A 23,755-nucleotide genomic window follows, 5' to 3' on the forward strand; every position below is an offset into this window, starting at 1 on the left:
TGTTTCTTTTTTTTATGTTTAAGAACTTTTCTATGGTAGAACTTTTTTTAAGCTTTTGTATTAGAACAATTATAACTATGGTGTTTTTAATATCTTGACTCTTCCCTTTTTAAAATTGGTCTCCAAAATATGTAACACAATACAAAAATTGTATCATCGTTGCAGATTCAATTTAGTGTTGTTTAATACTGTCCCTATTCAGTATTTAAGATTTGCTTTTAAAATTTGTTATTTATTTATTATAACTCATAAACTATAGAGGGTGTTTTGGTATGTAAATAGGTGTTTTGATCCCCTCTTTTATTAAAATATTACTTGCCATCTTTAGATCAGATGATCTGAATAAATGTTTCAAAATAAGAGTGCTTTTATTGACTTAGAATACTTAACATAAACACAAAATTTTATGTTCGAATGATCTAGCCTACAAAAAAATCAAAGAGTGGAATTATATCTGCAATCATGTTATCTAAAGTATCTCAATCCTATGTCAAACATCTGGAAAAAAAATTCTTTTTTTTTTTTTTGAGACAGAGTCTCACTGTGTTGCCCGGGCTAGAGTGCCGTGGCGTCATCCTATCTCACAGCAACCTCACACTCCTGGGCTCAAGCGATCCTCCTACCTCAGCTTCCCGAGTAGCTGGGACTACAGGCATGCGCCACCATGCCCGGCTAGTTTTTTCTATATATTTTTAGTTGTCCAATTAATTTCTTTCTAATTTTAGTAGAGACGGGATCTCGCTCTTGCTCAGGCTGGTTTTGAACTCCTGAGCTCAAACAATCCGCCCGCCTCGGCCTCCCAGAGAGCTAGGATTACAGGCGTGAGCCACCGCGCCTGGCCTGGAAAAAATTTTAAATGTAATTCATCATCCAGAGTTTATATTTAGTGATAAACTACCCGGATACTTGACCAGTTTTTTTTTCATTAACTCATTTAGTCTTATCAAGACTATCAATTTAAAGTAATAAAGACCACTGTTAACACCAGTATGGAAAGCCTGCATAGATTTAGCTTCTCTTCAGCTTTTTTTTTAAGTGGGGATGGTTTTTGTCTTTTGTTCTTTTGGAAACACACAAATGTAGACTAAACAGTACAATGAACTCATTACCCCATTTTGCCAGTAATCAGCTCATGGTCAATTCTGTTTCATCCCTATCTCCACTCACTTTTCTTCCCCTCCTTTATTATTCTGAAGCAAATCCTAGGCATAATATCATATATTTTGTAAATATTTCGTTTGTAACTCTAAAATAGATGACACTCATTTCAAACATAACCATAATACAATTATCATAATTTTTTTTAAAAATACTGGATTCCTTAATACATCAGATATGCAGTGTCCAAAGTTACAGTTATTGCATAAATGTCAGATTTTTTTAAAGTTTATTTTGAATCATAAGGTAATAATGTTTACAAAATTGTGATTCTGTAGTTTTACCTAAATGACATAACTATGCAATTTAAAGATGAGTGGACCTAACTTTTAAATACAATAAACCCACAAAAGTTGAATTGCATCACTCAGGGAAGTGGTAAATTGAGAGTTGCCTTAGAGTAGGAAAAAAAGCATCGATATTTCTAGTTCTCATGAAGGAGGGACAGTGTAACAGTTCAAGATGGAAATTTATCCTGCTGGCTGTTCCCATTGCAGCCTCAGAACAGCAGGTATTGTTCTGATTGCATTTGTGGAATGCCAGTGTTGTTTTTCCTTGTGGATCCCAAGGTGTCAGGTTACTAAGATTATGATGAATGGTCTGCATGTAAACATTCATTTTTCATCAGGTATTAGTCTGGAATCCAAATTTTTCTTTTCTATTATATTGCCATAAGATAGACCAAAGAGGCATTGGTGATCAAGACCAGGCCACTGAAGCTGCGCCTGGGTTCTAACCCCAGTCGTTCTTTCTTAGCGTTTTAAAAAATGTGTGGGCAGTCTCTTCTGGATTGTTGTGAGGATTAAATAAGATATTGCGTGTTATGATACAAGATCAATGACTGGCACATAGTAAATGATTACTCACGATGTTAACCAGAGTTTTTAATTGGTGAAAGGGAATTTCACTTTTTATCTACTGAGTCAAGATTGTGTTTAATTTGGAGGCCAGAAGTAATGAAGAAAATATATTGAAGGTATCTTGGGATTAGAGGTCTGTTGTGTGTCACAAAATGCTGTATTTGCATCTTTCAGAGCCAGGGGTCCTGGGACCATGATCAGCTGTGTCCAAAATCATGATTAGTGAGAAGGTAGAGAAAAAATGGTATCACACCCAAGAATCACAGTCTTTAGCTTGGAATTCTTTACATGGGCCTAAATTCTGCAAGGAGTGCTAAGGGATATGAGAGTAGACTTCTCTTCTGCAGTCCTTGGGTCCATCCGTCCTTCCTCTTTCCCTGTTCTTTCTTCTTGTTTTCCTTTCCCTTTCTTCCTCCCACCCTCCCTTCCTCCTCCTCCTCCTTCTTCAACTAGGAAATACTTATTAAGGGCTTTCTGTGTTTAAGGCTCTATATATTGCAGTTACAAATATTATAAAACATACTTTCTCTACTCATAAATGGTATAGACTAATGAGGAAGATTGAATTAAACAAGAAGTAATCATAGAACGTGATGAGTTCTAAGATATATAAGGGAGTTATGAGAACATTCAGCAGTTGGGTTTAATCTCATCTGTGGGACAGGAAATGCTTCCCTGAATAGAATTAACGAGGAAGGTTTTAGGGAATTATCTAGGTAGGAGGAATAGCATGTGAGAAGGCCCAGAAGCTAGAAGGAACATGGTGTTATTGAGGAAATAAAAAATTCCCTCTATAACAGGAATAGAATGTGAAGAAACATAGTAATAAAAATGGAGAAGACAAGGGCCAGGTTATGGAAGTTCCTGTAAGCAGTAACAAAGAGTTTGAATAAGGACTAAGAGCAGGGTTTTCCAGCTGTTAAAATTCTACTGAGAGCTTGAAACAGACTTTAGAGTAGGGGGCATAAATTTCATATTTTAGTTCTTCCTTTCTGGATTTTTTTTTCCTTGCTTTTCTCTCCCTTCCTTTATGGATTAGAATCCAGATTTAGGCCATGTGCCTTGCCACTGGGGTCTCAGTCAAGTGATGTTAACCTGAACTTTCATTTACGGTAGTTATGCAAAGCTACTATGCAGTGGCTATTTCTACTTAAAATAACTGAGAATATCATTGCAGTTGGGGTAGTATTGAAAATAATAAGCAAACTTTATAATTGAATGTAATGTTTAGTCACAAAAACATCATTTGAATTGACTACTGGTCAAATCAGGGTTAATATAAACCCCCTAATGAAATTAAGTATAAAGGTAGCAACCGTTTTTACTTAATATTTACTTAATATTCCTTTGGACATAACTTTTTATGTTTCCCAAGGAACTAATTGACTTCTTGTGTAAATCAGAAGATTAGGACTGTGTATGGAAATTTGCACATTATAATTAATTACAAATGGTGACCTTTGTCTTGAACTCATTTTCCACTGCACAGGAAAAATCTTGAATTTGTCTAAGAGCTAAAAATATTTATTTCTAGTGCCTGTTGAAAGTAAACTATTGAAAATTATGTGTTTTATATAGCTAATCCAGAACTTTAGATTCTAAGTAGAATTGGGAGAAAATAATTTTAAAAGTTGTGAATATGGCATGGTAAGTAACCAGAGGAGGCATTTTTTATCTAATTTACAATGAAACCAGGTTTTTTGGTTTTTTTTTTTTTTAACATTTTTATCCAGCTAGCATTTCTACATTCAACAAACATATCGAGTACACACTACGTGCCGTGCTGTGGGCCTTTGTCTCTTAGTGTCCCTTTTAACCTTTACTACAGTTCTCTCAATATCATTTTTACCTGAATATATCCAGGTTTCTTCTTGAAAGTGTTTTATGCATGTAATAGAATTCAGCCAGTTTCTTAAGCGTAGGAGACTAGAAATAACCTTAATTCTCTAGTCCCAAATTTAAAGCTGAAAAATATTTTAGCAAGGATACTTAATTACCAATTCTTAGTCAATTGTATGCCCCATTCATTATAAGACTTGTGTTTTGTGATGGAAAATAATGACAGCAAACATTATCACCATTTGCTATGTGCCAAGCACTATTCTAAGTACTTGACATATTTTAACTTATTCCTCACAACAAAACTGTGTAGTAGATATAGATTATCCATATATTATGGGTGAGCATACTGAGGCACAGAAAAATTAAATAATTTGCATAGGTTTACAGAGCTACTAAGTGGCAGAACCAGGCTAGCTGTGCTCTTAACCATTCACTGTACTGTGCTTAACACATAGCAGTAGTTTCCAATTCTGGTTATACACTGGCATCATTTGTGGAACTCTTTAAAAACAGAGCTGCCCAACCTCCACCTAGGCCTAGACTCAGAGAATTAGAAGCTCTGAGGCTGGGACCCAGGCATTTCAATATTTAGAAAAGGGTTGACATAACCACTGTGCTGGACTTTCTTTGGCCCTAGAAGTTTCATTTTACTCATTGTTGACAAAAAGAAAAGACCTCTTAACTTTTTACCTAGTGTAATTTTTGAAATGTCCGTTGTACCTTTGAAATTGAGTTAAATTAAATGGTTTGGTTGTGTTCAGTTTATTCGAATTTATTTTTTTCATTGGTGACTCTAAAATGAGACTAGTAACTAGAAAAATTAATATTTAGCTATGAAAACATTATAAATCATATTTTTTACTTTGTGATTATTGTAGTGACTTTGTAATTTTACTAGTATCTAATTACTAAGAGTATTAATGTATGTAAATTTTCTTTTGTAGTATTCAGGGAATTGTTTATATCTTCCATGTTGATGTTACAGCAAATATATAAGGAACTCTTCGGATCTGAAATTAACTCGTTAATTCATTTTTCATTCTCTCTTTTTCTGAGTACTTGTGCCTTAACATTTTCTTAAATGGTTTTTTAAATTGGGTAAAATTTACCTAATGTGAAAGGCAGAGATCGTAACAGCATAGTTTGATACATTTTCATAAATGTGTACACCCATAGAAACACCACCCCAAACAAAGTATAGATCATTTCCATCATCCCGGAAAGGCCTCTCATGTCACCTCCCAGCCAGTCTCCATAGGCAGCCGCTGTTGTGATTTCTATTACACGAGCTTGGCTTTGCCAGTACTTAAACTTCACATATATAAAGTCATATGATATATATTCTTTCATATCTCGCTTCCTCCTCTCAACAAAATTTTTTTGTGACTCATCCATGTGTTGAGTCTGATAGTTCATTTTTTAATCGATAAGTAATATTCAGTTGTATAAATATACCAAAATGTGTTTATTCAGTTTCCAGTTTGGGACTACTATTATTAATAATGAAATTATGTTGTTTAGTTTCCAACCATTGGGTTTGTCTGTATTATTTCTAATTTAATTTTGTCATGGATAGAGAAAATACTAAGTTAGATTTCAATCTTTAGAAATGTGTTGAGAATTAAGACACGGCATATGGTCTATCTTGACAAATGTTTCCTGTTCACTTAAAAAGAATCAGGATTTTGCAGTTGCTAGATGGTAGTGTTCTAAAATGTCAATTAAGTAGGAGTAGTTGGTAGTGTTGCTAAAATCATCAGTAGCTTTACTGATTTTTTTTTTTTTTTTTTGTCTCGTTCTGTCAGTTACTGAGGGAGGGATTTTGAAATCTCTAACTATGATTCTGGATTTATTTCTACTTTTAGATCTATAAGCTTTTGCTTCATGTAATTCGAAGCTTTGTTAATATGGTACCTACACATTGGTGATTATTAGGCCTGTTTATCATTATGGAATGTTCCTCTCTCTCTCCAATATTTTTGTCTTGAAATGTAGTTCATGTTACTGTAGCCACTCTGGCTTTCTTATGCTTACTAATTGCGTGATGTATCTTCTTTCATTCTTTTACTCTTACACTATCTATGTCTTTATATTTAAAGTGTAACTCTTACACATAAACTTGGTTGTTACTTTTTAAGTTCATTCTGACCATCTTTGCTTTTCAGTTGGAATACTTAGTCCATGTAATATAATAATTGATATGGTTGGGTTTGGGTCTGCAATTTTCCTATTTGTTTTCTATTAGTCCATCTCTATTTTGTTTTTCTGTACCTCCCTTTGAGGGGGAGAGGAGGCCTTAAGGGTTAAAAGAATATGTTTTAATGTCTCATTTTAATTCCTCTATTGGCTTCTCATTATTTTTTGCTTTAGTGATTACAGTATGATAAATTCTTAATTTATCATAGGCTACTTAGTGTGATAGTGTACCATCTTGCATAAAGTATAAAAACCTTGTAAGTATAATTCCACTTATATTTGATGTCATTCCTTAATAGTGTACATATACTGGCAACAAATTCTCATCTTTTATCTGAAAATGTCTATTTCATCCTCATTTTGAAGGACATTTTTGCAGAATATAATCAAATTTTGGATTCTTTAGCCTGAGGTGCTTTTTCAGTCTTCTTCAGTCACTTTTCTGTTGATCCGTCTTCAACTTTACTGACTCTTTTGCCATCTGATCTGCTGTTAAGCCTATCCAGTGAATATTTGGAAATATTCATTGTATTTTTTAGTTCTAAATTTCCACTTCCATTTCATTCTTTTTTATAATTTCCATTTCTCTATTGAGATTCCCCCTTTTCTTTCATCATAATCATCTTTTATGACCTTAAACGTTTATAGAAACCTATTTTAAATTTCTTTTAGCTAATTCTAACATTTGGGTCATCTTGAGGTTGGCTTCTGCTGACCACTTTTTCTGTTGACCATGACTCATATTTTCCTGCTTGAGTGGTAACTGTTGATTGTATAATGGGCATTGCAGATGATGTATTTAAAACTCTGGATTCTGTTATCTTCTTCTGAGAAGTGTTGATTTTTGTTCTACCAGGCATTTAAATCACTAACAAATAACCTTGAGCTTGTGGAGGCTTTATTTTATACTTTGTTAGGGAGAGACCGTTCCAATTTTGTCCTTAGTCTTAGGGCAACTTCCTTAGTTGTAGGGCATATTTTTTTTTACCCTAAGATGTTGCCCTCCTCCACTTTTAATTGAAAGCCCAAAGTGCTTACCAAACCATGAAACTTTGTAGAATTCAAACTCCATACTCTTTTTCCTCTGCAATGAGCCGCAGCTGAAATCTCTGTTCAGCTCATTTGGCCTTGTAATGGTTGTTTTCCTCTGGACTCCCACACATGGGATTTTCTGGGATTTTCTTTCTTTCCGGTTGTTCTGGAAGCAAGTAGCTCTGTGTTCTGATGACTCAGGCTAATAAGACTGCAACTTTCTGATTGAGTTTTGGCCACCCTCTCCCCTTTAATGCTGGGGACTACCCTCTGGGTAAAAGCTGTATAAATGTGGATCTCTTTTTTTTAGGGTTGAATCCATTGCAATTTCTGCCTGCTGTTGGCTGTTCTATGATGCCTATTTTAAATAGTTGATTTTTATACTTTGTTCAGAGTTTATCGTAGTTATATGCAGGAGTGTTAGTTCATTACATGTTTCTGTGTCATTGCTAGACCTGGAATGCCAGCTCTTTATTTTTTATAAAATTTACTGCAGATGGTTAATATATTTCTTATTATGACCTCATTAGCTCTATTTTATCTCTATTCTTAGGTATGAAGAGAAGGCTGCTAAAGACTTGGAACGATACAATGGTCAAATGAAGAGAGCCATTGAACAAGAGTCACAAATATCATTTAAAGATGGCAGAAAAAAGATAAAACCCAGCTCATGGAATTTGGCACAGAAGCACAAGTTGAAAACCTCATTATCTAATCAGCCAAAACTTGATGAGCTTTTTCAGTCCCAAATTGAAAAAAAAAGTCAAAATATTAAAATTGTACAGATCCCCTTTTCTATGAAAAACTTAAAAATAAATTTTCAGAAACAAAAGAAATTTGACCTAGAAGAGAAAGATGAGCTTTGCTTGATCCACAATCTCAGGTTTCCTGATGCATGGCTAATTACATCCAAAACAGAGGTAATGTTATTAAATCCGTATAGAGTAGAAGAAGCCCTGCTATTTAAAAGACTTCTTGAGAATCATAAAATTCCTGCGGAGCCACTGGAAAAGCCAATTATATTAACAGAGAGGTATGATGAAGTAATACAATTTTTTAAACTCTAAAAACATTTATTAATTCATACTAGTTTAGAAATTTAAGGTAAAAAGTTGGAAGTATTTCCTAGTAGGGATAAGTGGTATTTAAAGAAATCTTTTTAAAATTTGATTTCTAATCTTTAATGGAATTGTTTATAAATAATTTTAGAATATTCTAGATAGTTCATTTCTGCATTTAATAAATATCAAGCTGTCTCCTGAAGATTAGTGACTTGCCTCATTTCAAAGTTAGATTGCCATGACTTTCTTCTGTTGTGCACCCTTTGTTTTAATATTTCAAACACAAACCAAAATAGAATTATAACAGTGAACATACCTTTATCAACAGTTATCAAGATTTTGCCACATTGACTTTATGTGTCCTTTTATATACAGTATATACACACTATTTTCTTAAGTAGTAACAATTCCCCCTCCTACAGCTTTCAGTATTTCTCTATTTCAGAAATGGCTATTTTCGTACCTAACTGCAGTGCCTTTCTTATATTATACCTTACACAATAATGATTCTGTGGAATTGTTCCTCATTGTCTCAAAATGTCCTTTTTTTTCTTTTTTACTAATTTTTAAATTTAATTTATAGCTAAACATGATCCACAGATTACATTTGGTTATGTCTCTTAGAAGCACACTATTGAGTTACTGTAGATACCGAATCTCTTGTTCGGTGGAGTGTTCCATTGTGTATATTTGTCTATTTGCTTTCTTGTGGTGGTGTTTAACTAGTTTTTCTCTCTCCCATGTTTAATTGGAAGTTAGCTCAGGAGGATTGAATAGATACTGGATTTTACTCTCTGGTAAGACTGTTTAATAGATGGGCTTGTGTACTTCATATTTCATCACATCAAAAGGCATCTATCACCAGGTTCAACTATGACAGCCTGATTTTCCACCTTAAAGTTCCCCTTTCAGCCTTTCCATCTAATGGTTTCAAACATTCATTGATTATTGTTGCCTGAAATAATTTTATTATTGGTTGTAAAATGGGGTATTTCCTTTCCCTATCCTATATGAGCAAATTACTTTCTGTAAAAATAACTAATGACTAACCTATTAACATTTCCCTTTTTTATACTTCTTTTTTAGTCTGACATGGGTAGAAGAGCATCATATGACAAAGGAGATAAAAACCTGAAATTTAAAAAATTAAAAATTTATACTCTAGGACACATCATAAGATAACTGTTTCAGAATTTTCAAGAATAAAGCAGAAATTGTTTATCAAATGTGCTAAAACTCTTGTTAAATACAGTGCCACCAGAAGGAAAAAAAATAGAACCAGACCACAAAAAAAATCTGTTAAATCTGTCTTATAAATAAGGCAACAGCAATCACATTAACTAAAATCCAGGATCTTTTGTAGTATTCTCTTAAGATTGGCTTAGGAAACTGTCAGAGGCAGAATTAGAAAACAATGCCTTTGACTATATTAAAACAGTTTAAAAGCCTGATAATATGTTCTCTTTCTTCCCTCAAATATAGCTGGGACACATCTGAATTTTTAGACTTGATTGCTTTTCTGAATTTGTAAACTTTCATTTAAATTTCAAAAATCTTTTTGTGTTTGTCCAAATTATAGACTTAAACAAATATTTTTCTATGTGTTATTCAAAAACAAATACATAAAAAGGATTATTTTGGGTCCATGCTAGCCTGAAAATAAATCTTTTGAGTATAAATGAAGAAAATTTAATTCAAAATTGTTTTCCCTCTTCTTTTGAAATGTGGCATCCCCATCACAGTTAATGATGTAAGTTTTTCAAAACTGAGTCATAGAATAATTATCCCACAGTGTTGACAGAGTAATTATAGGTTGGGCTCAGTTTTCTCACCAGAATTCTGTTTGTGTAGCTTACCTCTGAATAGAGTAATTTAGTTATCTACAAAATAAAAAGGAAGGGCTCATTAATAATAAAAATAACAATGGCTAATGTTTAGTGAGCATTTACTACTTGATAGGAACTTTGCTAAGTTTTTTTTGTGATCTTCACAGCAATCTTATGAGGCAGATATCATCCACATTTTATAGCTGAAACTGAAACACAGAATGGTTAAGTAATTTACTTAGGCTCCCACAGCCAGTAAATAGGCAGTGGGTCTCAGATTACAATCCAGACAATTTAACTGTGGAGCCTACACCATTAATTGGTATACTATATCATTATCATCATCACCACCACCTCTACCACCAGCTCTCAGATTGATTTTCAGAATGTTGGTTAGGCAAGACATTGCATGTTGGATATATAGGCAAAGCTGTCTTCTCTGAAACCTGGGCTCTCACAGCCAGTGGGGTCTTCAGCCGTTTAGAACTGATAAGCAAAGATACTATCTATTCATTTACTTTTCAAGGTGTAAAGGATTGTGATAAAATAGCATAGCATCCTGTATTGAAACATAGAACAATGTCTTGTGTACCTCAGACAATATCTGTTGTGTGGTAGGCACCCAAATATTCGTTGAATAAATGGAAAAATGGTAACCATTCACATGACAGTCCCAACAGACACCTTTTTACAATGACTGTTTTGTTATATGGCACCTTGACAAAGACTAAAAGGTTGATTTGTAGGCAGTCTTTGGCTTCCTCAAAATTTCGCACCACTCAGAATCATTTTATGTGCCACCTTTGACAAAGATGCCATGCCTACAGTAGACTGAAGGAAGCTTTCCCAAGCTCTAAATTGATTAATGTATAACTTCCTGGGAGAAAAAGATACATATCTATCTTTTTGTTATTGAAAAAACCTTGAATAGTAGTTGAAAATTCAGCAGGGTGGACCACTTGAGTAACTCAATAGTGTGTTATTGTGTATGTTTTAAAGGTATAAAATGGCATTATTTATAGTTTTCATTTGCATTACATTTAGAGAGAGCCATTTATTTCATGTTGAGTTTGTAACCTTCTAGAAGATAGAAATTATTTTTTATTTCTATTCCTCCTGTTAATATACTATATGCAGTAGGTCTCTAATAAAATATTAACAGAAATGTAAAAAAGTAGTTTCTCACAGGGCTCCTTAGACCTTCATGTGTCGGTTAATGATTATAACACTTTAAAAAGGTCCCTTAGAAACTGGGCGCAGTTGCTCACACCTGTAATCCCAGCACTTTGGGAGGCCAAGGCAGGAGGATCATTTGAGCCCAGGAGTTTGAGGTTGTAGTAAGCTATAATGATGCCACTGCATTCTATCCTGGGCAACAGAGTGAGACCCTGTCCCCTAATTACCCTCTGCTCCCCCCAAAAAAGCCCTTAAGTTAACTTTTTTTCATAAATCCTCTTACTTCATTTTGCATATTTAGTAAGTTAAAGGGCCATAATTTCTTTTTTCAGTCTTTTAAATGGATCTCATTATTTAGAGATTTTACATAAAATGACAGCAGATGACCAGAGATACAGTGAATCAGCCTACCTGTCTGATCCTCGTCTTACAGCAAATGGTTTCAAGATAAAATTGATACCAGGTATGATAATGTGGTTTAATATTTTCTGAATTGGAAAAACAAGTCTTGTTCCAAAGTTATAGTTGGGTTTCATAATTTACAGATGTCATGGTATATTTTTGTCTCACTACAAATACAATGTTGGCTATATAAAAAATAGACTTATTTCAAAAAGATCCCCTCTGCCTGAAACAAGCAAATTTGGCCCAATGCCTTGCATTTGCAATTTTCATAACTAAACAGGTACATAATTTTTATCATCCTTTGACACAATAGTCAAACTGCCTGCTTTGTTTAAATTATTAAAGTACTTTAGATGATTAAACAGAAATAAATATGTGGGATACTGGAATGGCCTAACAGAAGTGGACATCTTTCCTTTTTTAAAAGCATTTACTTGTTTTGCCAAAGTAGACACATAACCTCAGCAGTCTTACTATTTGGAGAATGAATAATTTGATTCCATGGCTCTGCTAAAAGACTGATAACCCTCTTTACTTAGTGTGGAAATTCATTGGGTGAGTAGAATAAAAAGAAAATCCATCTGGCTAGGAGACTTCAGTTTTCCTGGCTATTCCCTCTTTCTTCTTTTGTAGTTTCCTTACTAAACTGCATTCTGTCTTAGCTTCCTCTGTTGTCAAAGGGGCACAGTGGCACCATGAGGAAGGACTCCACTGTTCCACCACCTGCCTCTAAGCTTCTCATGCTCCAAGTATAGAAAAACAGAGTTTATCCAAACAGCATTTGAAGATTTTTAAAGGAATGTTTTACCGAGACATGAAAAGAAAACAATGTACAAAAGCATGCTTTGGTGTACTAAACTTAAACTAATTTTACTTGATTTTTGAAGTTTTAAGGATACACTGAACTTTTTACCTTCCACCTCAATTCCAGATATTTAGACTTGAGCTAGAGAGAGTCCAAATCTCAACACTGCCATTTAAAAATGTTGTGTTTTAGGGAAAGTCAGTCGGCCTGTTTCCTCATCGAAAACAGCTAATAATTATTGAATATTGTGCACAGAGCACTATTTTTAGTATTAAATGTATTAATTTAATCTCCCTAATACCCCTACAGGTTCTATGACTGTCCCCATTTTACAGATGAAAAAATCAAGGTCCAAAAGGTTACGTTTACTCAAGAGGACACAGTTTGTGGTAGAAGCAGGATTTGAACCTAGGCAATCTGCCTTTAGTGCCTATAGCTCTTAACTAATTTGTTACATTTGCCTTCCTATTAAAATTGGGATATTTACTTCACGAAGTAGTTGTGAGCAGTAACCAAGGTAACAAATATATCAGTGAACATAGTATTTGGCAATGGTGGATGCTCAAATATTCTCTTTTCTTCCCATCCTCCAGCCCCCACTTTAGGACCTAAACTGACTTGCAGTCATTTCTTTTAGTCCTAGAAATCTTTCTTCCTCAGGGTCCCTGGCATCTTTTTGAATTTATTTGAAGTGTGAAGCAAAGTGTGCGTGTGCACGTGTGTAGAAGGTATTTTATTCTTGACTTAATCTGTTTTTCTAGTTAGGTAGTGGTAGTGGCAGGTGCCATTTTCTTCATGAAAGATGTTATCATAGCAGTTTTTTTTTTTTTTTTTTTTTTAACAATCAGGATAACTGTCTTGTCTGTTCCAAGAACATGTTTATTTTTGAGCTACCCAGTAAGGTTATGTCTGACAAATGCTTTCAGCTCTTAGCTTGTAGATAGTACTTTTTAAATCTTATTGAATGCCTAATACTTTGCATGACACCAAAGATACAAAAATGATTAAAACAATCATCTACAAACTGACTTGATTTGATTGGAATTAACTTTACTGAGATTATCATCAGTATTATTTCCCTTGTCAATAGTAGATCAAGTTAAAGACATTTATGTTTTCCTTCTTCATTTTTTGTCTTTTCGTTTTTTAATTAAGTTCCATTCTCTCTCTTTTAGTGAGAATATTGTTGTATAGTACTAACTTTGCCAGTTGTCACAAAACATTTTTGGATAAGGATAAAAGTATTTGAAAGAGAGAAGGAATACATCTGGCCTTGAGCAAAAAGATTCTCAGTGTGACCCTAAGAACTTTGTTTTTTAATGCAAATAGCTTTCTGTCCTGCTTCAATAAGAATTTCATGTTTTAGGGGGTGAAAACTTCTCAAACCATTTATTCATTGATGTAGTTTCTCTGAAAATTGAGAAACATTTTACAGAATTTTATGGAAACTTTTTGAAAGTTTATTGTTACATAGTTCATGATGTCTCTAATTTTTCCATATTTGAATTTTGCAAACAGATTAAAATATTGCTCAATTTCCTTATTTGTTGCCAAATACTTTTTGCCCATTTCCACTAGTAATTCTGTGAAATGTGTATAATTTTCCAGGGCAAATGTAGCTAGTATTAGACTTTTCAATCTAATCATATCATAGAAGATTTAGAACTAGTAATAGTGAAAAGTCTCTTAGACTGATATTTTTGGAAATTTATTATGTATATAAATATGTAAGAGTTGTGAACTAGAATAGCCTGCTACTTCCTCTTTGCCTGTCTACATACACTGTTTTGAGTCCCATGTAAGCTCCCCCTGTTGCTCAAACTGATTTCATCTCCCTTCATTGAATTCTGTATCTCATCCCTTAATGCTTGATGATATGTCATCATATAATATTCTCCAGTTGTTTCCTGGGGAAAACGTTAGGATATCTGCTCTGTAGTCTACCACCATTGCATCTGCCTTCTAGCTAAAGGAACTAGTGTGTAACTGGGATCAGGTAAGAGATTGGATTATTGAAGTCTCAGGATCTGAAACTCTTCAAGTTGCATCACATTTTTTTAATTAATCCACTGATAGCTACTACTTATCCAAAATTGTATCATCTCTCTTTCTTCTAGGTAGAATTATGTGGACTTAAGTACTAATAACACTGTTACACAGATACAGCCAAAGAAGACAAATCTGTGCTGTTTTCCAAAATCATGTATTTTGAAGCCAGATCTGATGCTTTAAAATATATGCTGTTATGGATTATGTACCCAGTTATATATCCAATTCTGTAGCTAGTTTTTAGTTTTATTTTAATTATTAAATTATTAAAAGTAGTTTAATAAATGTCAGTTTTTTTAAAATTGTCCTAGTAAAATATTTTGAACAAACATTAGTATTTTATTTCCTCAAATTAGGAATATATTAATAACCTACTCTGTGACTATTTTTGTAATTTGTAAGTTAAAATCATCACAGAAATAATTCAGGCTTTAAATTAGGTATTAAAACAGTAAGATAGAATTTGAAGAGCAGCAGTTGTTAAAACACTTAAACCAGTTATATTTTAATAAATATCATGGGACTCCATTTTCTCTCCAAAGTAAGAAATGTTCTAAACAAATGTAAGGAGCAGAACAGCACTAACTGAGATTAAATGAAATTGTATAAAGCACATGTGGTGTCAATGAGCACTTATGACGTAATGTGAAACCCTATGGGAGATTACTATTTGTTCTCCAGCTAAGGAACAAAACTCTGTCCTGACTGTATTAAATTCTAATGAAGGTTCACTAAATGCTTTAACAGTGATTTTGTTTTTAATGGACATGTTCTGGAATATAATTTATACTAAACTATGTTTTTATTTTTTATTTCAGGAGTTTCCATTACTGAAAACTACTTGGAAATAGAAGGAATGGCTAACTGTCTCCCATTCTATGGAGTAATGGACTTAAAAGAAATTCTTGATGCTATATTAAACAAAAATGCAAAAGAAGTTTTTGAATGTAGACCTCGAAAAGTGATAAGTTATTTAGAGGTATGCATTATTAATTTATGTAAATTGGCTAGATTTTAAGATATTTGTTTCTTAAAAAAATAGTAAGTGGTTTCAAAATAGTAAAACAGTTTTTATGAGGTTTTATTATTTGTTTGCAAGAAGGAACACTATTAAAAAAAGAAAAGACCATTAAAAGTTTCACATATAGACTGGTTTTGGTAAACTCTATCTGGATTCTTACCATAACATTATTTCATATTCAGGAAGAGCTTTATGGATGAACATTTTTGATGAAGTTTTTTTTTTTTTAATTTCTATACATAATCCCCCTTAGAAGGGATTCAAAATTGTTCCATTTTTATGCCATCTACTTGTCTAAAAAGAATTGTAGTATGATTCTAAGCCCTGATCTCTTCAAGAGCAGAACAAGAGAGGGAAAGGGAAAGACCTAAATCATTGAATAAATGGAAATTTTGTTTTCTTAACAATATTCACCACAAATGAGAAATGTAACAGTGATTTAAAAGAATAAATTTAAAAATAATAAAAGGATTGAGAAAGATTATAAACTTTAAAATGTCTGAGTATAGGTTAGTGGCAAGAAAACAATAGTGATTGCCTCTGTATTTGTGGTTCTATATATCCCTCAAAGTTGTCTGATACCGTTTTAAAAATAAACCTGAACTCTAATAGTCCTTTTTATAAAAAGAGCCTTTTTTGTTTACAATACATGGTATGTCCGTTGTATTCTGAAGGTCAGACTTCCTTAATAGGAAAGTTCATTTGTTACCCCTTCTGAAGAATGTATTCAGTAGTGTTCTGTGAATCTTTCAGGAGCTTTGTTGTATGGAAATTCTCAGCCTATTGTGGGGGCAACCCAATACTGATAGTTTCTAGAGACTTTAAAGGAGTTAGCATGAAGTTAAGTAAAGGTCAAGGGCGTTGTAGGTAGTATTTTGTGTACTGAAGAACCATGTGGGAAGAAATAAAATTTCAGAAATAACATAAAAAAGTGGTTGGGACTGGCTTTAAATTTGCTTTTTTCTTTGCCAAAACTGCCCCTCTCTTTATATTAAGGTAATAGTAGATGTGATTGTTAAGGAAAATGGTCTAGAAAAAGGAGAGAACCTGTATCAGAACCACAGGGATGCTCGCTTCCATTTAAGACCAAGCTGAATAAAATGAATAAGAGAAAGGAGAGTGAAAGGAGAACCAAGAGAAGGGTAGATATAAAAGTCAAGAAAAGGAAAGAAAAGTCAGGAAAGAAAAGAAATTTAAAAATAAGTAATATCACATTCTGTATGGGGTAATAGTTGCTAGAAGACTATCAGGTATGGCAGCTAGATGGCAGTGGAAGAGAGAGCCATAATGGCATAGCGCAGGTGTCCCTTGGTATATACTTGGGGGATTGGTTCCAGGATCAAATGCTGAAGTCCTGCAGTTGGCCCTGTGGAACCCAAACATACGAAAAGTCAGCTCTCCATGTTATGTGGGTTTCACATCCCATGATACTGTATTTTCAATCAGAATTGGCTGAAAAAAGTCTACGTATGAGTGCTGCAGTGGCCAGCCCCTGGGCCTCAGACCAGTACTGGTCCATGGCCTGTTAGGAACCGACCACACAGCAGGAGGTGAGCGGCGAGCGAGCGAACCTTCATCTGTATTTGCAGCTGCTCCCCATCACTTACATCACCACATAAGCATTAGATTCTCATAGGAGCGTGAACCCTACTGTAAACTGCGCATTCAAGGGATCTAGGTTGTGTGCTCCTTACGAGAATCTAATCCCTGATGATCCGAGGTGGAGCTGAGGCGGTGACCCTAGTGCTGGGGAGCAGCTGCAAATACAGATTATCATTAGCAGAGAGGTTTGAGTATACAATTAATGTAATGCGCTTAAATCATCCCAAAACCATTCCCCTTCCTCCCCCACCCCCCATCTGTGGAAACGTTGTCTTCCATGAAACTGGTCCCTGGTGCCAGAAAGGTTGGGGAGTGCTGTTTAAGTGCAGTAAAACCTGTGTTCAAGGGTTAACTGTAGTAGGGATGGAAGACATTTGCCAATGGTTAAAGAGTGCAGTAGTGGTGAAAAAGTAGGCAGCAAGTCACATGGTAGTGAAAGAAAAGAAAGAGTATGTTTAGCACGTTTGTGTTGAATTGATGGAAAAGACTGACAATGAAAGACTGCAGAGCAAATGTTCCAAAAAAGGCAAGAGGGAAGATGGGATAAGGATGTAAGTTTTAGAAAGGAGAAATTTTCTCTGAATCAAGAGCAGAAGAGGGGAAGAAAAGTAAAAGTAATATTTTAAGGTAAACTTGAGAGAAATCATTTCTTGATATATGTGGTGAAACAGTGGGAGTTGTGCTGAGAGTGACAAGGCTGGGAAGGCATTGGGAATTTGACTGCAGTAACAAAGATCTGAAATTAAGAGCTGTAGGAACTGTAAGAGAAGGTTGATTAGAGAGGATTAAGATGATTTCCAGGTGTCATTGAGGGCTCAAAAGAGCTAACATTTCTATTGGATCCAGCTAGGATAGTTTCCCAACTCTTCAGTAGGGCTCAGTAGAATCTGTCCAAGGGTAGGGATTAGCAAACCAGATATGGTGGAAGAACAAGAGGAAGGTAAGTGAGGGAAGTTTGAACACATTATCTATAAGAAACCGTGTTAGATCCTACAGAGATGGAAAGATAAATTAGATTCTAGTAGGAATCTAAAAGGCAGGTTGCTAAAGCTAGTATCCTTAATGTCACATTCACTATTCCCACCTTAACCAGGGAAAAATGACAGAAGGGTGCTTGTGGGTCAGGAGATTAAGAAGGGATTAGAGAGAGAAAAGGTCAAAGTAAAGAAAAAAAACAGGCTTAGTTGGAATAAAGGAGTAGGATGGTTGGAAAGAAAATGGGTGTGTGGTTAAAGAGAATAATGTTAGGATTCAAGATCTTTGAAGTACAACAATTTAAAAAAAAAAAAATCTTAAAAGAAGCCAGTTTTGCTAGCACTACTATCTCCAAAACCTGAGTTCTCCCTGTCTCAGAAAACAGCATTACCATACGAAAAATATGGACATTATCCTTGATTCTTCATTCCTCATAACCAATTCAATCCATCACGAAGTCTTCTTGACTCTATATCATATCAGGAATCTTCATACCTCCCTCCATCTCAGCTACTATCACTCTAGTCAAAGCTTCTGACCAGGACTGCAATGGTTGCCTACAAGATTCCTTGCTTTTCTTCTTGACCCGCTTGCCTCAAACCATACTTCACACAGCAAACTGATTGTTTTAAAATGTGAAACAAATGTCAGGCTTTTGCTTAAAAACTCTGGTTACTTGCCTGTGCAGATTAAACCCCAATTGCTCACCCTATCTAGAGGATGATCTGGCCCCTGCCTAACTCCCTTATCTTGTTTCTCTCTTCTCTTTAACAGTTGCACCCACACTGAACATTTGATTCTTTCTGTTCTCTCTGCCTGAAATACTTTTCTTTCCCCATGATCTTTGCATTATGGTTCTTTATTTAAAAAGAAGCTTAAAGCCATCTCAAGTAAGCTTTTTCCAACCACACAATCACTGTATCATGCTGCCCAGTTTAATTTTGTGCATTATTTATTCACAAAAAAAATTCTTTGTCTTTTTATCTATTTTCTGTTTCTCTGCACTAGAATGCAAATTTTATAAGAGCCGAAGGTCTTGTTTTCTTGTTCACCACCTTATCCTTAGAACCTGCAAAATAGTTGGTGCTTAATAAATATTTGTTGAGTGAATTAATAAGATGAGTATAATGAATTTTCTGTCCTCTTGCCAGGATAACATGTTTTCTGCTTCAGGGTATATCACAGTAACACGTATGACTTTCCCTTCACAGGGAGAAGCAGTGCGTCTGTCTAGACAGTTACCCATGCACTTATCAAAAGAGGACATCCAAGACATTATCTACAGAATGAAGCACCAATTTGGAAATGAAATTAAAGGGTGTGTTCATGGTCGCCCATTTTTTCATCATTTAACCCATCTTCCAGAAACTACATGATTATGTTTAAGAAGATTAGTTACTGTTGAAATTGATTTGGTCACAAAACAATGAGTCAATTTTTAAACAATCTTTGTATTATCATATGTCAAATGGTCATTTTATAAATGAGGATTCACTGGCTTATTTGTATATTAAAATGTTTCAAAAATTGTAGAAAACTTAAATAAACTAATAGACTATTAATTCATTTAATTCTCAAGAATCAGCCTTCACAATTATTAGTTGTAGACTCCAAATTGGAAGATAGGTAATATTCTTGGGTGGTAAATTTACTAGGTCAGCCCTGTGCAGGGAGAAGTCACATGTCACACAGACTAGCATATCAGACAAATATTGTCAATCTTGTTTAAAGTAGGATGCAGAGACTGAGAGAAAGTGAAAACATGAAGTTAAGAGAAAGAAAGAAAGAAAGAACATAACCTCAGAAATCTTGCCATTGTACCTCCATGCTGGGGGTAACAGCTTAGATGTTGCTGTCTCTTACATAGTAATTATTGGACTTTGGGGTCAAATTTTGACAGAGAATGTGGGGAAAACTAGACTTTTAACAGAAAATTTAGGTGAAGATTATTGTACATGTGCCCCTTAAAAAACCAGGTCCCACAATGTACCAAAATATTTAATTTACAAAAGTTGAAACATGATTTTCTTTCTTTTGAAACAGGGTCTTACTTACTATGTTGCCCAGACTGGATTTGAACTCCTGGGCTCTTGGGATCCTCTCCCCTCAGCCTCCCAAGTAGCTGGGATTAGAGGCCCATGCCACTGCACCCAGCTGAAACATGATTTTTACTGAATCTGTTTGTTGTGTAAAGTAAGATATGTTGCTCTGGATACAGTGTCTCCACACACAATCTCCAGTAATTCTCGAAGATCCTCTTTAAATTGATAAGACCCTTGTGTTAAGAGGTACCAGTTGTGATACCTGGAATTCTTCCTGTAGCCTGGCTTCTACTGCCAACATCATTCTGTTTCCCAGGAACCAAGATGTTACCAAGCAATGAGCTTGTTGTCTTGTGCACATAGAAGCCAATACTGTGGCACCAGGTTTTGGGAAAAGAAAAGCTTTACAGAGAGTCAACCAGCAAGGAGACAGGAGGCACTCTGTCTCCTGGAAACAGAGACAAACCCAGATCTGTCTCCCTAGTTTGGGGTTTGGGGCAAGCTTTATGGGTTAGGGAGGACAGGTTATATGGAAGAGTTGGCAGAGCAGCTTTTGCCTGGAAGAACTTCAAGACTTTATTATAAGGCATGGGGAGGAGTCTTATCACCAGACATTCCTAGACAATGGACCCATCGCTTTTGAAAGTATTCTGTTGCTCGGTTCCAGCCATGTCCCATTTTTAGTTAGAGGGGAGTGGGCAAAACTTCAGTTCCAGGTGTTATTATTTGAGGTCAAACTTTCCTGCACATGCTCTGGCAGCATAACTTGCAACTTCTTAGCTCTGCCTGCAAAATAACTGGACATTCTGTTATCAACAGTATGGCCAGATAAGGCTGGTCTGGTGTTTACAAAAATAACTGCTCCCCTACCTCCTATTACCCCTTTTATAAATGTGGGGCCCCTCTCTGGGAAACCTTTCTAATTGGGTCAATTAAGGCAAGAGCTTACAGAGATATAGAGGATGATGCAAATTGCATCATGTGTTTACATCAGCCCTAAGCAAAATTGTGGACTCATTTATTTGCCTAATATAATCTGTATTGGTCTTGTAGAGAAACTCATTTGTTTTTTTCTTGCCAGTGCTGAATTCTGCCAAATCCGGTTGGTAGTAATGGCAGCAGTATTTACCACCTATTTGCTAGATAGGCTAAGCACTTAGCTTGTATGATCTCATTTAATCATCACCAAAAATTTAGAATTGCAGATCCTATTGAGTCTAATCCCAGAGCTGGTGTTCCTAACTCGCCATTATGCTGCCTGCCATGAGAAACAGGCCCTAAGGAGTTATTTGGGTCAACAAAGTGTAGGTGGGAGGAGGGGGTGGATAAAACACTTGGTGACACTTTGGCAAGTGCTTTTTTGAGTAAATCAGCCGGGCAGCAACGTTTTTCTAAGGGAATCAGCAGAGGGAGTGAGTTGGCAGCTTTTTCCAGAAGAGGGTCAGGTTCAGGTTCGCTTGAGGACCTAGCGTCACCCCACAGGCTGCCCTGGCGCAGGAGGTTGGCGCGGGAGCCACACGCGGGGCCCACGCCGCCCTCCCTGCCCTCCCTGCCCCGCACGAGCCCTTTTCGGCTGTCCCAGCACCACCCCGGGACAAAAATGGCCTGAGCGGCCGTGGCGATGGAGAAGCCGTGGCTCCCAGGAAGGAGGTAACGGCAGCTGCGGGATAGCAGGCCAACTCGGGGGGTTAAGGGCGAGGCGAGGAGACCTGAAGAGAAAGGAAAGCTTCACCCCAAGTTACCCATTTTCCTCCTCTTTAGGCTGGGCCGTTAGAGGCGCTGGCAGGGGAGGAGGTGGACTCCCAAACTGTTAATCCCTCAAAGTGCCTCTTGAGACCTAGGGGTGTTGCTTAGGATCCTAGACTGAGCTGTAGCCACAGGGCTGACGCCAAAGCCATAGGGAAGTGAGGCCTGCAGACCTCTCGGATGGACGTTTTGCCGGGAAGGTAGCCATTTATGATCCAGCCGGGCTTATGAGGTTTTAAATATTTAACATGAAAAATGTTAGGCCTGCATTCAGATGGACAGACTTTTATTACTTTCACTGGCTATTTGATTCTCTGTGATTTTATCCAGATTTTGTGGCTCAGTTTGCGAGAATTGCGATTCATCCCACCACAGCCCACATTTCTTAACGCATAATGTAAATTACCATTAACTCATTTTTTCCCCTGATCCAACCACTTAACTCATCTGTTTACTTTTATTTTCATTATATTTTTGCAAGCTTCCTCCAGTTTTTTTGGTGAGGCGAAAGGGGGAAGCAGGAGCTGCTGTATAAACTGGGGTCTACACTGAAAACCAAAAATATATTTAACTCTTTACAGTACTTAATGTAAAGGAAATAATCATACGGGGCACACAAATGTTGATGACCAACTTAACTGACATTGCTAGTGAAATTAAAATACCAGTAATGATATTAAAATGTTTAAATGAACTAGACTTGTTGGGGCATTTCGGGCAAGCCGGTGTTCATGGATTCATAGTGGCTAAAAAGAATCTTGGGGTGACCCAACCAATTTTACAGATGAGAAAAAGAAACCTCGAGTGATTAAATGATTCACCAGTGTGCACACAGCTAATCTAGTACTCTGCTGGTTTCATTCTAAATGTTCATATTATCATAAACAAAACAAAGGTAAGTACTGAAAAAAGAAATCAAGTTTTACTGCAAAGCCAAATTAAAAAATGATTTGAGATTATCAATTACTTTCTCCCTTCATAAACATGAATAATCAAGAGTTAACTTGATTCTAGATGTTTTGGTTACTCTCACCGAAACTTTAAAATTTTAGTCTTCAAAGCCTTCTTCATTGTTTTCAGTAATACTAGCAACACATCATTGGACTCACCATTGCCCCCTAAGGTTGTTTTCTCTGCTAACTTGATTTGATCACATTTTTTATTCCTCCTTAAAGCACTACAAGTTAATGTAAAGATCTTTTCTCTAGCTTTTAAAATCCTGTCCCAGTGGTTATCAAATTTGAATATGCATCATAATCTCCTGGGAGCTTGGTAAAACACTGATTACTAGGCAGTGTGCCCACGGTTTCTGATTCCATGGGTGTAGGGTGGGACTGAAAATAAAGTGGAAAAGAGGTATCTCCTCCACTTTGGCTAATTTATGATGATAGCAGATTACTAGATAGAAGCTTATTTGCTTTTGCATTCTTTACTAGGAAGTCAGTATGATTTCCTCTAATCTTTTTTGTGTTCCACACAAACTAGGAAAACCGCTGTCAATAGCATTGCAATCTAATGGGGTTTAAAAATCTCTGCTCTCTTAGTGTTTAGCCTGGTGCCGTATCAGTTTCTGTTTTAGTATCAAACGCACCAGAAAATCACTATAACACTTTTTGTACAGAGCAGAATTTGCTTTAAGGAAGATCAGTTTTGGCATCATTCTTGGTTATTGATGAGTCCAAAAGACATTTTTAAGTTTTAATGGATATTGAGGACCATGTCCTATAATAATAATTTTAATCTGGGCTTGTATCTGAGGTCTTTTGGAAGCCAACCTAAAGTTGCTAATTGTTCCTTAACTGAAAATAGTTTTTATTTATAAAGGACTTAAATATTCAAATATAATTTTCTAGGTAAGATTTGCATCCAGATGCTTAATAAGACAAAGTAATGACTGGCAATTTAATATGATCTTTAATGTTGAACTTACTTGATATTTAAGAACTTTCTTATAAGTAT

General features: G+C 35.6%; 1 protein-coding gene across 1 annotated transcript in view; it reads left to right on the forward strand.

The window, feature by feature from the left end:
* PMS1 (PMS1 postmeiotic segregation increased 1 (S. cerevisiae)) overlaps nt 1-19,384 on the forward strand; it is a 90,085-nt gene extending 70,701 nt beyond the window's left edge. Inside the window, exons 10-14 of the mRNA XM_012663641.1 lie at nt 1,656-1,669; nt 7,642-8,121; nt 11,484-11,614; nt 15,229-15,389; nt 19,220-19,384. Coding sequence (XP_012519095.1) covers nt 1,656-1,669; nt 7,642-8,121; nt 11,484-11,614; nt 15,229-15,389; nt 19,220-19,384 — 951 coding nt within the window. The remainder of the gene's footprint in view (nt 1-1,655; nt 1,670-7,641; nt 8,122-11,483; nt 11,615-15,228; nt 15,390-19,219) is intronic.
* The last annotated feature ends 4,371 nt before the right edge of the window (nt 19,385-23,755 follow it).

Source organism: Propithecus coquereli, unplaced genomic scaffold, assembly GCF_000956105.1.
Source record: "Propithecus coquereli isolate 6110/MARCELLA unplaced genomic scaffold, Pcoq_1.0 Scaffold82, whole genome shotgun sequence".
Classification (NCBI taxonomy): Eukaryota; Metazoa; Chordata; class Mammalia; order Primates; family Indriidae; genus Propithecus; species Propithecus coquereli.